The sequence below is a fragment of the Verticillium alfalfae genome, genomic scaffold (genome assembly GCF_000150825.1).
Source record: "Verticillium alfalfae VaMs.102 supercont1.16 genomic scaffold, whole genome shotgun sequence".
NCBI classification, from domain to species: domain Eukaryota; kingdom Fungi; phylum Ascomycota; class Sordariomycetes; order Glomerellales; family Plectosphaerellaceae; genus Verticillium; species Verticillium alfalfae.
In genome coordinates this window covers 442801-457490 of record NW_003315023.1, presented here as the reverse complement: position 1 = coordinate 457490, position 14690 = coordinate 442801, and the positions used below count along the sequence as shown (strand labels likewise).

The 14690-nt window shown below is 55.1% G+C and overlaps 5 protein-coding genes across 5 annotated transcripts in view; 3 read left to right on the top strand and 2 right to left on the bottom strand.

The window, feature by feature from the left end:
• Positions 1–2005: 2005 nt before the first annotated feature.
• On the bottom strand, positions 2006–2876 carry VDBG_09815 (DEAD_2 domain-containing protein; the record flags this gene model as incomplete). Its single annotated transcript, XM_003000049.1, has 2 exons — positions 2006–2553; positions 2600–2876. 2 exons carry the CDS (start codon positions 2635–2637, stop codon positions 2178–2180), a joined length of 414 nt encoding a protein of 137 aa, XP_003000095.1.
• A 324-nt stretch (positions 2877–3200) lies between these two features.
• Positions 3201–4159, top strand: VDBG_09814 (60S ribosomal protein L28; the record flags this gene model as incomplete). The annotated part of the gene is made up of 4 exons (XM_003000048.1): positions 3201–3232; positions 3444–3608; positions 3845–4046; positions 4109–4159. The coding sequence occupies 4 exons, from the start codon at positions 3201–3203 to the stop codon at positions 4157–4159; spliced, it is 450 nt and encodes a 149-aa protein (XP_003000094.1).
• Positions 4160–4719: 560 nt separating this feature from the next.
• Positions 4720–6204, bottom strand: VDBG_09813 (cell division control protein; the record flags this gene model as incomplete). The annotated part of the gene is made up of 2 exons (XM_003000047.1): positions 4720–5840; positions 5904–6204. The coding sequence occupies 2 exons, from the start codon at positions 6202–6204 to the stop codon at positions 4720–4722; spliced, it is 1422 nt and encodes a 473-aa protein (XP_003000093.1).
• A 1033-nt stretch (positions 6205–7237) lies between these two features.
• On the top strand, positions 7238–10638 carry VDBG_09812 (condensin complex subunit 1; the record flags this gene model as incomplete). The annotated part of the gene is made up of 4 exons (XM_003000046.1): positions 7238–7508; positions 7755–8020; positions 8071–9345; positions 9730–10638. The coding sequence occupies 4 exons, from the start codon at positions 7238–7240 to the stop codon at positions 10636–10638; spliced, it is 2721 nt and encodes a 906-aa protein (XP_003000092.1).
• A 2447-nt stretch (positions 10639–13085) lies between these two features.
• The window catches only part of VDBG_09811 (RNA polymerase II subunit A C-terminal domain phosphatase), a gene marked incomplete at both ends in the record, with an annotated part of 2456 nt that continues 851 nt past the window's right edge, over positions 13086–14690 (top strand). The window contains one exon of the mRNA XM_003000045.1: positions 13086–14678. Within this exon, the coding sequence (XP_003000091.1) occupies positions 13086–14678 (1593 nt within the window). The remainder of the gene's footprint in view (positions 14679–14690) is intronic.

Genomic DNA, 14690 nt, shown 5'->3' with positions numbered 1-14690 from the left:
TTACCCCTGAAGAAGCCGCTCAAAGCACCCATGAGCTGCGGCAACCCACTCTCCTGCCCATCTCCTTGGATCCCCCCTTGAATCCAGCCAGGTAGCTTCCCCTTGATCCTCTCTGTGCCGTAACGGCGGTCACACAATATAATGGCAGCATAATCTCCGCGATGACGGATAGCCCGACCAATGCTCTGATTGACGGCCCTCATGCATGCGTTCTCGTAAAAGTCCCTCGCCGCCTGCTTCGCCGCCGTCTGTGCCTTTGCTCGGTCCACCCCTGGCTCCGCCTCCAGTGCCCGCTTCAATACTGTCATCTCGACATATTCCGTCTTGGCCTTCCATTCCGGCGAGTGCATGTTCGGGTACGGCAGGCCAACAACCATGACAGCGCGGCCGAGACGGTCGGAGAAATTGATGCCTTCACTCATCTTGCCGCCAACAACACTCAGAAGCAGGGCCCCACGTGGCTTTGCTGCATTACTGGTGCCGTCGCCTAAGATGGCCTCGCTGTACAATGCGAGCACTTCTTCGCTGGAGCACCCCTTGGATTCTTTGAAAATGGCCTTACGCTGCTGCATACGGGTCCAGATGGGCGTCGATTCGCCGGCGGCAGTCGTCTCCCATGCAGCAACGACCTCGTCTAGGTATCCATAGCTGGGAAAGAATACGACAATGCCGTCTGGCACGACAGCACACATGTTGAGAATCGCGAGGCCCAGCTGATTGACCATCCCTTTATCACCGCGGCGTTGAAAGCTGAACTCAAATGTCGAGTTTGGGTCGCCAGCTCGCGAAGCAGCCAGTGTTCGGACGCAGAGGTTTGATGGCGGAATAACGTGGCCGCAGCTGAGGGTCGTGAGCTTTGGCTCGGGCAGGTATGGGAAAAGGTGCGCGCGATAGTCGTCGAACGGTGACATGGTACCGCCAGCGAGTATGACAGCGCGCGCACTGGTGGCGATCGAGGAGAAGGCATGCGTTGGTGACAAGAGAAGGTAGGAGAGCTGGATATCTGGAGCTGCACCTGGCAGCTTTTGGTAGAATATGCGGCCTTCGGAGCTCAAATTTGTGAGGGAAACGAGGAATGACACGAACGTATGAAGAACAGGCGTGGAAGATCGAGGGGCGGCTTTGTTCGAGTCATCCTCCTCGACATACGCCACGTAGCTCTCGATCTTGTAGGCGAGCTTGGAAGTTTGGATGTACTGGATGAGTTTGAAGAGGTTGATTTGGTCGATGCCTTTAGAGCGCAGGAGTTCTTTGGCGTCGACAATGCCCTGTTCGGACTGTGGCTATTAGCAAGCGTGTGTTCGGTATGGCATGGCGAACATACCTTGAGTCGAAGGGCGCCGCTCATCCAACCACTCAATCCATCCACTACACGACCTACCTGGCCGACCATGACGCGATTTTCGCCCTTAAGCTTCTTCCCAAACCTCTTGACGTAGACACCAAGCATCTGTCGTGCCCTCTTCAGCTCACCCAGTCGGATTTCAGATGCATACACATTGGCGATCGCATCCATGATGTTATGAGCTTCATCGACAATGACAATATTGCCTTCAAGCTTAATGCCTAATGCATCACGCGCGGTCTTTTGCAGAAGCAGAGGGTACGGCAGTGTGATGATCTCCGTGCCAGCGATCGCTGTGGGTGAGGCGTAGTAAGGGCACACTTCTAGGGACTTGCCAAGATGAAACAGGTCTTCAATGTCGGGTAAGGTTGCGTGGGCTGTGTCCCGGAACTGATATGTCTTATTCAAATTTTCCTCTTTCGGCATATACGGGCACTTGTTTTTCGATTTTGGTTGCTGCAGCTCAGCACACCGGTCGTTGATGGCCGACTGCGTCTTGAGGCGCGAGACAGCTGGATTGATGCATAATTTTTGTCGTGATGATAATGGGAGATGCTTGACTGGTTCTTGGGTAGCCTGAACAGCCGCTCCATGTTCACCCGACACGAGCGACGATGGCATAGACGACGGGAAGGACGGTCGACGGAGTTCGGCAACGAATTGCGAGAGCTGCGAATGCGTTCTTGATGTGTAAAATATCTAATAACGTTACCAGCAGTCCTTATGTCGTTCCAATTAAGACAGCGCAAGCACACCTTTACACCATCCTCGAGTATCTCCTCGTCTTCTTTGTCACGCTTCAGTCCTCCAAGGCCGTATCGAGATAGAATTTCTAGTGTCTCTTTGCCAAGGCCCGACAGAGCATCGCTCTGCGAGGTAGGTTCGTCTGCATCATCCAGCAACCATTCTGCTTCTTCGTCTTCAGGATTTTTGCGAACTTTCTTCTGGTTGCCATCATCAATGCGGCGCCGCTTGGCGCTGCGTGCCTCGCGAGCTTTCTCCTTGACACGGATTTGCTCAAGGCGCTGTTCACGCTGCTTCCATTTCTTGGAGATGTCATCTCTTTTTCGTTTGAGGGTTTGTTCAATGATCCAATCAGGCTCATCCTCGAGGTTAACATCTGTAGATCCGAGAGACAGCTCGTTCTCGTGCGATTTATGGTTTCGTAGCCAGGTGAGCGCAGCACATATGAGGGAGAGAGACTTGCCCTGCGATAATGAGCGCCTTGTATATGGTTCACCGAGATTGACCTACCGTGCCAGTGGGGCTCTCAAGGATTCCAATCTGCCCATTCCCAGTCTGAAGCACCTTATAGGCTTCTGTCATGAATTGTGTTTGTACATCGTACGGAGTGTATGGGTGGTTGAAGTCGGTGACCTCGTCGAGGGGTTCCATGGTGCCATTCGGGGAGGGAGTGACTGCATGGATCGAATAACGAGGCACCTCGTTGTTCTATCTTAGCTTGGTCCGACTTGGAGCTGGAGACCGGTATATCGCCTCCACAGCACTGCCATTCGCTGTGGCAAAGTCAAACCTGGTAGACCTCTCCTCACGGAAGTCGACGGTGAAGCTTCGGTGGAGCAGCAGTCACACCAACGTCCCACTGAAGATGGGCCTGCTGAGTCATACATCAACGCCTAGCATTGTCCTGAAAATAAAATCAGGTGACCCAAGCTTGCAATAACTTAGGGCTGCCTGCCCTTTCCACCAAATCGCCCAACACGGTTAGCGCCCCACCCAGCCGATTGCCCACGCCCGCCTCTGCCATCAGGTTCTGAAATCTTCGCAGCGACCACGAAAAACATCGACGAGACTTCACTAACCACAGCAGTGCGACTCATCACACACCGTCGCCATGCCTACCCGCCTCTCGAAGACCCGCAAGCAGTACGTTGTTGTCCCTCGAATTCCCTGAACTCGAGACGTCGGAATTGGAACCGGTCTGGTCGACGAAGAAAAGCGCAGCGCAACAATGCCATCGCACGATCAACAAGGCTTGGGGAGCGCCGACTACGATCGCCAGACCTGGGACTGAGATGACATTTCGAGGAAGGAAGAGACGCAAAACACCATGAACAATCACTAACTCATGTCACAGCCGCGGCCACGTGTCCGCCGGTCACGGACGTGTCGGCAAGCACCGCAAGCATCCCGGTGGTCGTGGTATGGCCGGTGGTCAGCACCACCACCGTACCAACCTTGACAAGTACCACCCTGGTTACTTCGGTAAGGTTGGTATGCGCTACTTCCACAAGCAGCAGAAGTACGTGAACCCCGATCTCGACTCGAACGATGTGCTTTGGAGGAAGGGCGGTGGACAAATTGGTCAAGGCAGGCAGACATCAGAGGAGGATAGGCTTTTGGCCATCACTCTGCGCAAGAGCTGGGAACCGGACGCGGAAGATTTGTCCTGAGCCACCGACGGCCCCCAACCCCGAAGCACATCGATCGAACGAGACGAAACCCCTTCCACAACGACCCCGCTAACCCCCCTCAAAGCCACTTCTGGAAGCCCGTCGTCAACCTCGACAAGCTGTGGTCGCTCGTTCCCCTCGAGCAGCGTGACGCCTACATCAAGGGCGAGAAGAAGGACGTCATCCCCGTCATCGACCTCCTGCCCTTCGGCTACTCCAAGCTGCTCGGCAAGGGCCGTATCCCCGAGATCCCCCTCGTCGTCAAGGCCAGGTGGGTCAGCAAGCTGGTCAGTACCAACCCCGTCGCTTTGCATCATGAACCTCTCCGCAGTACACTAACACGATGCAGGCTGAGAAGAAGATCACCGAGGCCGGCGGTGTCGTCGAGCTCGTCGCATAAATTACGATTGGCTAGGGAAAACCGATGTGGGAGGTAAAACAAGCCTGCGCGGAGGGAAGGGGACCACGGACGGACAATATCACGGGGTAGTGGGAGCGCGAGACGCAACGGCACGCCGGCGTCTTCGTAAGCCAGCTCCCAATCGGGTCGGCGGACTACTGAAGTAACCAGCAACAACCGCCCCCTTTTCTTGTCATTGTCACTTTTCAGAAGCCGGTTGTGGAAATGGAAATTTTCAAGGACAAAAACCGGGGCCTGGGATGGCTTCTCGCGCATTGCATGAATGGGGACATGAATTTTTCCACGGAGTTAAACCGAATGAAAAAGGGTTGATCTTCTGCAACGGCCCCCGCCCTTCTCCAGCTCAATTGGCTTTCCAAGCGTTACGATGTTCATGTCACCCTCTGGTGTTGGCTTGAAAACGGGGCATGACCATGATTAATGTATTGGTGGCCGCTTCTGTGCCTGCCGTCAGTGTGACGACTTACGCTGTCTAATAATGCCCCTGACGCCGTGCCTCTGATGTACAAACTTGAAATAGTCTCAAATGCATTCCTCCATCAAGATTCCACCAAAGCCATTTCATCATAAGCATCTTCGCGAACCAAGGGAAGCCCCTCCGCCAAGAATGGGTGATCCAGAGCATCATTAGCACTGATTCTCTTTGCCGGATCCAAGTCCATGCACCTCTCCAGGAAACTGACAGCCATCTTCTCTTCCTCGTTGAGTGGTTGGCCTCTGGGGTCGCCTTCGCGATCGTTGGGCGACCGACACGTAGACCACAGCACGAGCTTTTCAAGTGAGAAGCCACTGAGGCCAATGGTGGGAATGTTCGTCTCGAACATACAGCCGTGCAGGGCTCCCGCGGCGCGCATCTTCTTGGTGCCGAACATGGTGCCAATCTCAATCATGGCTTCGACGTCGTCGGCGCTGTTGAAGAAGGGAAAGCGTTTGCTCAGGATCGTGAGTAGGATGACACCGGCACTCCAGATATCAATCTTGGTCGTCTGCTCTGTGCACTTGAACAGGACCTCAGGGGCTCGGAAGCCACGAGTACCTGCGCGATTGGCGCGACGCGAGGGTCTTGTGTCGTTCTTGGGGTAGCCCGTCTGAGGGCCGTTGAGGTGCGCGACGCTGTTGACCAGACGACTGCGCCGGACACCGGACTGTTCGTGGCAGAGGCAGGGTTTCGCATCGACACCCTCGCGCTCGGCAAGGCCAAAGTCGACGAGGACACCACGGCGAGAGGAAGGGTCGTAGAGAAAATTGGTTGGCTTGATGTCGCGATGCAGAATTCGTTTCTCGTGCACAAAGGTAAGGGCCATGAAGAGTGAGCGCATGTAGACGACTATATCAGAGATCGTCATCTGGCGGAAGTAGTCGCGAAAATCCTCGTGGCGGAAGTAGGGCAGAACTGCAAGGACCTGGTCGGTAGAGCGAAACGCGGTGATCAGGGGACACACTGACGGAGAGTTGCGCAGGTCGTACAGCAGCTCAAGTTCGTTAAAGATACGTGATGGTGACGAGGTGACGTAAATCTTCTTGACAGCAACGAAGCGCCCTGCACGCGCCTTCATCCTGCCGTAGCGATCTCTGTCGTCATGGTGTCCGTCCACGTCCCAATCATTGTCGTATTCTTCGTAGAGCAAGTCCTCGGCTTTGTAGACGGTCGAAAAAGTGCCTACGAAGGGGTGTCAGCCAGGTCCACAAGAATGGGTCAAGGGGGGCAAGGGAACCAGCTCACCCTCTCCAATGCGCTTGATCAGTCGGTACTGGTTTCGAAAGCCTGGAAATACTTCTTGCAGCCTGTCCATCTCTTGTTGCACGCCTGAGTCGACCTCTGGTTCTTCTGAGGTCAGAGAAGAGCCGTCGCTTGGGTATTCCGAATCGGCGTATTTGTCATCTGGGACTTCTTCCGGAACCTCTTCTGGTACCGCTTCCTCTGTGCGGAGTTCGGACTCGGCCATCATTTCTGTGTCTTCCGTGCGTGGCACATCCTCGTGTATCTCAAAGGCATCGCCAGCGCGTCGCCGGACGGCCGTCATGTCGGAGACGAGGAGACTGTGCGACTGGAGGGGGGAGGGCGGCGGGAAGAGACTACGGCAGGCAGATGGTGACTTGGAGAGAAGTGGTGGTTGGGCAATTGACTTTGAGGATACAAGGTATCAGAGAGGGTATCAAAGGGTTTGGAATGCTCCGGTGCGTGCAGTTGGTCAGCCTTCAGACAAGCACATGGCGAAAGTCGATTCCACAGTCGGTGTGGAGTGGAGGGGTCCTTCACGGTTGGTGGGGCGCTTTCCAATGGTGTCTGCAGTGAGCGCGCGCGAAGCAGCCAATGCGGGGGGCGCGTCGAAGAAAACAAAAACAGCCGTTGCCAGGCGCATCCACTGCCGCATCACCGCCTGCCGCTGATGTGCAACCACAACAATCCTCAGTACCTCATCCGGTAAGAAAGGCCGGCCTCCTCCATCCCACAACTAACCAAGCCATCTAGAACGAGCACGCAAAGCTGGCCTAGTTGCCGTCCTTCGCTTCTTCATTCCTTTCTCTTCTACACCGACCTACCACCCACCCCGCGCCTTTTCTTTGCAACACCATCTTATTCTCTTCTCCCCCCTCCCCCCCCCCCGCCCAAGGGGCACACTTCACCACCGACCATGGCCATGGAGTCCATTACGTTCGATATCAACGAGGCTCTGAAACACTACATGAGCGACCCGGCCTCGATCCCAACGCCAGAGGCCGACGGGGCCCTCTTTGACTGCGAAAATGAGCCGGACGCGCTGACGAATGCGGTCATCGACCCTGTCCTCAACCCCATTGTCGATGCCGTCGCCGAGAACCCTGAGGCCATCACGCGCGCCTCGTACATGGACTCGCTGCAGTTCCTCTTAAAGTGTGCACCCACCTCCCCCAGTCAATCTGTCTTTCCCTCCTCTTCTGAACCCCTTTCTCCTCCGCTTCTTCTCCGCCGCCGGCCGGCGCCCTTCGCATGATACAGTTTTTGAGCTATTCAATCTTTCCAGATATACCTCCTACCTACCGACTCATGCATTGAGCAAGTTTTTCGATCTCGTCATGTCCGGCCTCGCCGCCGAGGCTGACGCGATACTTCACGACCTGGAGTCTCCTGACGACCAGGAGACCCTCGCCCACCACAAGCACCTGCTCGAGGTCTACGGCTTCTTGCTGCAGTGGACCGTTGCCGCCGTCGAGACAAAGGCCGCCGAGAAGTCGTCCGCTCAGCCCGTCGCGCGCGGCCGCGGCAAGCCCAAGAAGAACGCGCCCAAGGGCCAGGAGGCCGTCTGGGACTCTTCGGCACAGCTACAGCCCGTCCTTGACATAATGTGTAAGGGGCTCAGGTCCAAACTGTCGAAGAATTTCCTTGAACAACTTCGGAGCCCGACACTTTTATTTGGGCCTTCGGACAAGGCAAGTCTATTCTCGTGCTGAGAACCAACAGGGGGTCCAAGAACCACGTCCATTCGGCTTGCCCGCCTTCAAGGTCCTCTGCATGGCGTCAAGCATCACGGTCATGGATATGGTATGCGAGTCGCGACATTCTGATCCAAACTGGAAATCTGACGCTGAACAGCCGCGCAAATCAACATTGTGCAAAACCTGACCTACTTCGAGCACCTCTCAGAGCCCATGGCTGAGTTCCTGCATATCCTTGCCGAGACATACGACTACCCTCAGCTGGCCGACGAGATTTTGCGCGAGCTCAGTAACAAGGAGTTCAACAGCAACGACACGAAGGGCCCCAAATCCGTATCTCAATTCATAGTTAAGCTCTCGGAGTTGGCGCCGCGACTGGTGATTAAGCAAATGACAATGCTGGCTAAGCAGCTCGATAGCGAGGTATGGCAGCTTCTACTCAAACATGTGGCCTCGACTGACAAAGTGACCAGTCCTATACCCTGCGTTGCTCCCTCATTGAGGTTTGTGGCAACATGGTCGCGCATCTCAGCCGTCAGGAGGAACGTGGCGAGAACCACAAGTCACAGCTCAATGCGTTCTTTGATGTCCTAGAGGAGCGTTTTCTCGACATCAACCCCTACTGCCGATGCCGCGCCATCCAGGTGTACGTCAAGATCTGTGACCTCGAGCAAAAGTTCCCTAAGCGAAGGCAAAAGGCCGCCGAGCTAGCATGCCGCAGCCTTGAGGATAAGAGCAGTAACGTCAGGCGTAATGCCATCAAGTTGCTCGGCGCGCTGATCAAGACACACCCTTTCACCGTCATGCACGGCGCACAGCTGTCTCGCAAGGAGTGGCAGGCACGTCTCGACAAGGTTGACGAGGAGCTGAATGCGCTACAGCCACCTGAGGGGGCGCCTGGTCTCGGTGAGAACGCCAATACGACTGTTGACCCTGAGCTCCTGGACGACGCCACGCAGGTGCCGGAGTCACCACAGAAGAAGCCCGCTCCAACAATGACGGATGAAGAGAGATTTGCTGCCGTACAGAAGGCACGCGAAGAGGCTGCCACATCAGAGGCTATTGAAAAGCTTGGCCTGACCAAGAGATACTACAGCGAAGCTCTCAAGTTCATTGACGTCCTCCACGAGGCCACCGGAACTATTTGCCAGCTCCTCGGCTCCAGAAACAAGAGCGAGGTTATCGAGGCTATGGATTACTTTGAGGTCGGCGACGCCTACAACATCGAGCAGAACAAGGTGGGCATCCGCAGGATGCTGCGTCTCATCTGGACCAAAGGCAACAGCGACGAAGGCAAGGGTGTGCAGACTCATCTGATTGACTGTTATAAGAGGCTTTTTTTCGAAGCTCCTGAGTCATTCAGTCCCAACGACGCCGCCAACTACATTGCGCGCAACATGATCAGTCTGACATTTGGCGCTTCCCCTGCCGAGCTCACGTCTCTCGAGCAGCTGCTGGCTACTATGATGAAGGGTGGTCTCATTCCCCGACTTCGTCATTGCAAAACTGTGGCAAGTCTATGGTGTTCAGAAGCGAGAGATTTCGCGGACCCAACGCCGTGGTGCCATCATTGTGCTGGGCATGCTGGCGACAGCCAACCCAGAAATCGTCGTTGGCGAAATGGAAACCATGCTTCGTACCGGTCTGGGTGCACACGGAAGGGCAGACCTTCAGCTTGCCAAGTTTACTTGCATTGCGCTGCGCAGGATCAATCCGACAGGGCGCCAGGCCAAAGACTCACTCATCAAGTTCTCTCGCCTGCCGAATGACCACGCCGTCTTGGGTAAGCTCGCAGCTATCACTGAGGTTTCGTCCGAAAGCAAAGAATGGTACGGCATGACAGAGCAGGCTATCAACGCCATTTATTCCATCTCGAAGCACCCTGACATCCTGTGTTCCGACATCATTCGGAGGAAAACAAGGCAGGTGTTCTCACCACAATCACGTCCGAGCTCACGCGATGAGACGCAAACGATGACCCAAGGAATCGATGCCGACGGAAATCAGACTGTATTTGCGCAGGCCCAAAAAGCGGGATGCTGCCATCGGTCTTTTCACAACTTCTAATCATCGTTGGCCATGTTGCCATCAAGCAAATTGTGCATCTTGAACTCTGCGAACTTGATTTCAAGCGTCGGAAGCAGGATCTTGAGAAGGATAAGACTGCGAAGGCCGACCCGGCCGCCAAGAAAGACAAGACAGAAGAGCCAGATGATCTGGACCTCATCGGCGGAACAACGGAAGATGATTTCACGGAAGCCATGGCGCATATTCGCGAGCGGGAGCTCCTCTTTGGCTCGAATGCTCTGCTGGCGCAGTTTGGCCCCTTGGTATCTGAAATTTGCGCCAACAACACGACATACGCAGACAAGGGTCTCCAGGCGGCGGCTACGCTGTGTCTGGCCAAGCTGATGTGCGTCAGCTCCGAGTATTGCGAGGCAAACCTCCCTCTCCTCATTACCATCATGGAGCGGTCCACAGACGCAACGGTCCGGTCCAACGCTGTGATCGCGCTCGGTGACATGGCTGTGTGCTTCAACCACCTGATCGACGAAAACACCGACTTCCTTTACCGTCGTCTTGCCGACAGCGACCAGTCCGTCAAGCGTACGTGTCTCATGACTCTGACCTTCCTCATCTTAGCAGGGCAGGTCAAGGTCAAGGGCCAGCTCGGCGAAATGGCAAAGTGTCTCGAAGACGAGGACAGACGCATCGCCGACCTGGCGCGCATGTTCTTCACCGAGCTCAGCACCAAGGACAATGCCGTTTACAACCACTTTGTCGATATGTTCAGCCTGCTGTCCGCCGAGAAGGGCCTCGGCGAGGAAAGCTTCCGTCGCATTGTGCGTTTCTTGCTCGGGTTCGTCGAGAAGGACAAACATGCGCGACAGCTGGCCGACAAACTGGCGGCGCGTCTGGCGCGCTGCGACACAGAGAGGCAGTGGAACGATGTCGCATTCGCGCTAGGCCTGCTGCCGCACAAGAACGAGGAGATCGCAAGGGTCGTGGGCGAGGGATTCAAGCTCGTGCAGGTAGCGTGAGGTGCCTAGTCGTTGTAGGATTGGTTGGCGTTGTGGATGGGCGGCTGGTCTGGCTTAGGATACCTCGTACGATGGATGTAATGATGATGATGACTTTTCTGTTTCATGAACTTTTCCTGCCTGTCCAGCAGGTGTCGGTGCTTCGTAATTGTACCTGCTTGCATGCGTGCTGCTGCCTGAGGCTGTACCTGTTCATTGGTTAATCGGCACTGACTGTGTGTCCCATCGTATTAATTGTGACTCAACATTGACGATCTAGCAGATGTGACTCGACGATGACTACCTGAGCGCTGAGTCGTGTTGGATGCGTTGATGTGGCTGGCCATTGCGTGAGGCGACGTGCACACTGGAATAGATCGGTCAGACGACGCCAACACGTGAGGCCAGCAGCCAGGCAACCAGCCGGCGGACGGGCGAGGTCGCCCCTCGCAGTCTTTTTCCAGACTTGTCCTGTTTCCTTTAGATATTTAACCAAAATCAATTGAAGCGCATTGCTGGCCAGAAGCTTGCAAGTGGCGTCTCGCTCGCTCTCGATGTGACGCCGGAATGCACGTCTCTAAAATAAGCAGGCAAGCTACTCTCTGAGTATGGCTGGGATTGCTACCGGCCTGAGCACGAGGAATGAAATGCTGAAAAGTGGTTTATAGAGTTTCTCCTAATCTGAATAATGGATTTTCGTAGTTTTACATGTCAGTACTCGGGTCCTGCAATGTAGAAATTATTTAATGCTGAAGATACTCATCTACTTTGTTCAAGATGAATGTCAAGAGTTCGAGTCTGAGGAATCGCGAACCGCTTCAGATATACCGGCACTTTCATCTCTACTCCGGGCGAATACATTCAGCACGATACTATATCAACTTTTATTCTTCTACACATGTACCATTTAATGGTGCTCATTACCTTCTGTAAATAAAGTCTCTAGGCATTCTGTACCAACACAAGCCTGCTTTTACTCCTGAAACTGTGTCTAGTCCACGTAAGTAACTGAGTGTAAATATTGTACTCATTTCAAGAAACAAACCCAAGTCTTTCCTGTAACTAGACTGTACTTGTGTGAACCTCTACTGCCCTTTGTGATGGCGGGTATTAAAGCAGTCATCTGTGACTGGCATGCAATATCCACCTTCAAAGAGTTAAAGGTATTACAGATGGTATAGATGGCTAGGTATCTGCGGACCATAAAAAGACTAGACCGAGCTACAGCGGCTGATCTCCAGTGTTTCTGTCGTGTCACCACACGTGCAGCTTTGAAGCTTCGCATGATGCGGCCATTGCAGTCACATTCACGGTGGCCCATGGTACCAGTCGCGCAACAGACATGCGCCGATGGATCCACTGGAGTGATCGCCCCAGCTGCCAGGCATCTGCCAGGGGCCGTAGCCGAGATGCCCCGAGCCCCCGCCTGCATCCGCATCATGCGCCCCACCAGCTTGAACCCAAGACCCCAAATCCACGCACCACCGACTAAAACTGCCCACTGGCAAGCAACACTGGACGCCAGCTCCAATGCCGCAGCCTGCAAGGAGCAGGCACTGACACTGCCAGGTACAAAAGGCCGGGCTTCCCACCCCCCCAAATGGCAATAGTAACCCGGGTCCGGCCGCCAATTGACGCTGCCTCTGCTCGTCGTGCTTCAACCCCGACTTTGACTCCATCATCCCACATCCACACGCCACCAGCCGACATTCTTACCCATCAAAGACAGCAAAACCTCGTGGCACAAAGAGCATAGTACGGGCCCGCGCATATCGGAAATTTTCTTTGACGCGCCTTGGGAACTTAAGCTCACTTCAGTCCCCCGATTTTCTCTTCCTGGTCCCAATTTCCTCTTGTACCCCCATCCATATACCTAGTCTCCACCAGGGCCCCCACCTACCCGCGCCGTCTACAGACCGTACGGAATATTGTACCACCGCCGCCCGTCTCCGTTTGCAGCTGCGTCAGTGTGGCTCAGCAGACGAACACTTTTAGAGCGAGAGCCCCCCAAGCGTCAACTGAGCTCCCCCACCGTAACCCGTCCCGCCGTCTTCCGCCCTTCCGCCGTCACATTTAAACCCCCCCGAAAGCTTCGACGGTCCAGACCCAGACCGAGACATCATCACCAGTTCCTCGACGAGTGGCTACCTACGACGGGCCATCTCTTACAACGTTTTCACTGCTGAACAACGTCCCTATACGAGCTCGAAACCTTTTCGATACCAATCCATCACTGATTCGGTTACACAAATAGCTAGCACGACCTGACGACCGCGTCTTGCCTTGCTCCAGCTGCGGCACCCCACTCTCGTCACGACGCGCCTCGGTGCCATGGGATTGGAGGCTGCATCATCGACCATCTTAACCAATACTAGAGGTGCCTCTTGAGTACGCCGATTCAGCTTTTCCTTGCACGCAGCTACCTTTCTCTTTTCTTTTACGCGCTTCTGCTTCTAACGCACGCCAGAATGGGCAAACTCCTGTCTCTCGGCGCGCGCCTGCGCTATCCCATCACTATCACGAAGCTTCTCAAATCCAAAGGCGACACCATAAAGAAACAGGAGCCCGTCCTAGAATATTCTTTCAAGTTCATGAAGGAAGTCGGCGACCAGTTCTCCGATAACCTTCACCAGGAAGAACAAACCGCCATCAGCGAATGGGCCAGCCCGGTCGATGGCAACTTTGAGAGATGGCGCCTCCGTGAGGGCGATGTTATAGTCCGCGATATGCCCTGCATGGAGGTTGAAGAGCCTTGCGACCATGCCATCCAATTCCACGGCCTCTGCGCCGTCTGCGGTCAGGACATGACCGAGGTCAACTGGGCCAGCGACCAGATCGACACAGACCGTGCTACCGTCAACATGACCCACGACCAGACTGGACTCATGGTCAGCAACGACATGGCCGCTCGCGCCGAACACGATGCCCAAAGACGTCTGCTACGTCAGCGCAAGCTGAGTCTCGTCGTCGATCTCGATCAGACCATCATTCATGCCTGCATCGAACCCACCGTGGGCGAGTGGATGAACGACCCCGAGAACCCAAATTACGATGCTGTCAAAGACGTCCAGAAGTTCCAACTAAACGACGAAGGCCCCCGCGGTGTCACCCAGGGATGCTGGTACTACATCAAGATGCGCCCAGGACTCAGGGAGTTTCTTGAGAGGGTGGCAGAGTTATACGAGCTGCATGTCTACACCATGGGCACGCGCGCTTATGCTCTCAACATTGCCAAGATTGTTGACCCCCAGCAGAAGCTTTTCGGCAACCGCGTCATCAGCCGTGACGAGAACGGCAGCATCACATCCAAGAGCCTTCAGCGCCTTTTCCCCGTCAGCACGAATATGGTTGTCATCATTGACGACCGCGCCGACGTCTGGCCGCGCAACCGCCCGAACCTCATCAAGGTGGTACCCTATGACTTCTTCAAGGGCATCGGCGACATCAACTCGAGTTTTCTCCCTAAGCGGAGGGATATTCTTCCCGCACCCGCCGACGTGCCAAACGGTAAAACTGCCGCCATCGCGTCACCCAACATCACTCCCGAACAAGCCCAACCCCAAACGCCGGCCAAACCATCTGCGCTCGACGAGCTCGTCAGCATGTCGAGCGGCAACGACAAAAAGCTTCAGGCCGAACAGACGGAAGAGCAAGAGCGTTCGCTGGAGCATCAGATCACGGATCGCCCCCTCGCGCACATGCAAGAAGTTCTTGATAAGGAAAAGGAAGAGAAAGAAAAGGCAGCACTTGAAGAGGACAACGAACCCATTCACCGTGGACAGGTTCTACGCGATGACGACGAGGAGCTTCAGTTCTTGCAGTCGCACTTGACGCGTCTCCACGGCGATTTCTTCGAGATATACGACGCGCGCCGTGCTTCTCGGAGGGAGTCGCCCCCGAGGCAAGCACCATCCCACGACAAGCCCCGCAAAGCGTCATACGATGACGGCGTCGACTTGTCCATGGTGCCCGACGTCGGAGAGGTACTCGACGACCTCAAGGCCAAGGTGCTGCAGGATACCGTTATCGGGCTTTCTGGCTTGGTGCCGCTCGGCATCGACGTCACACGTGGG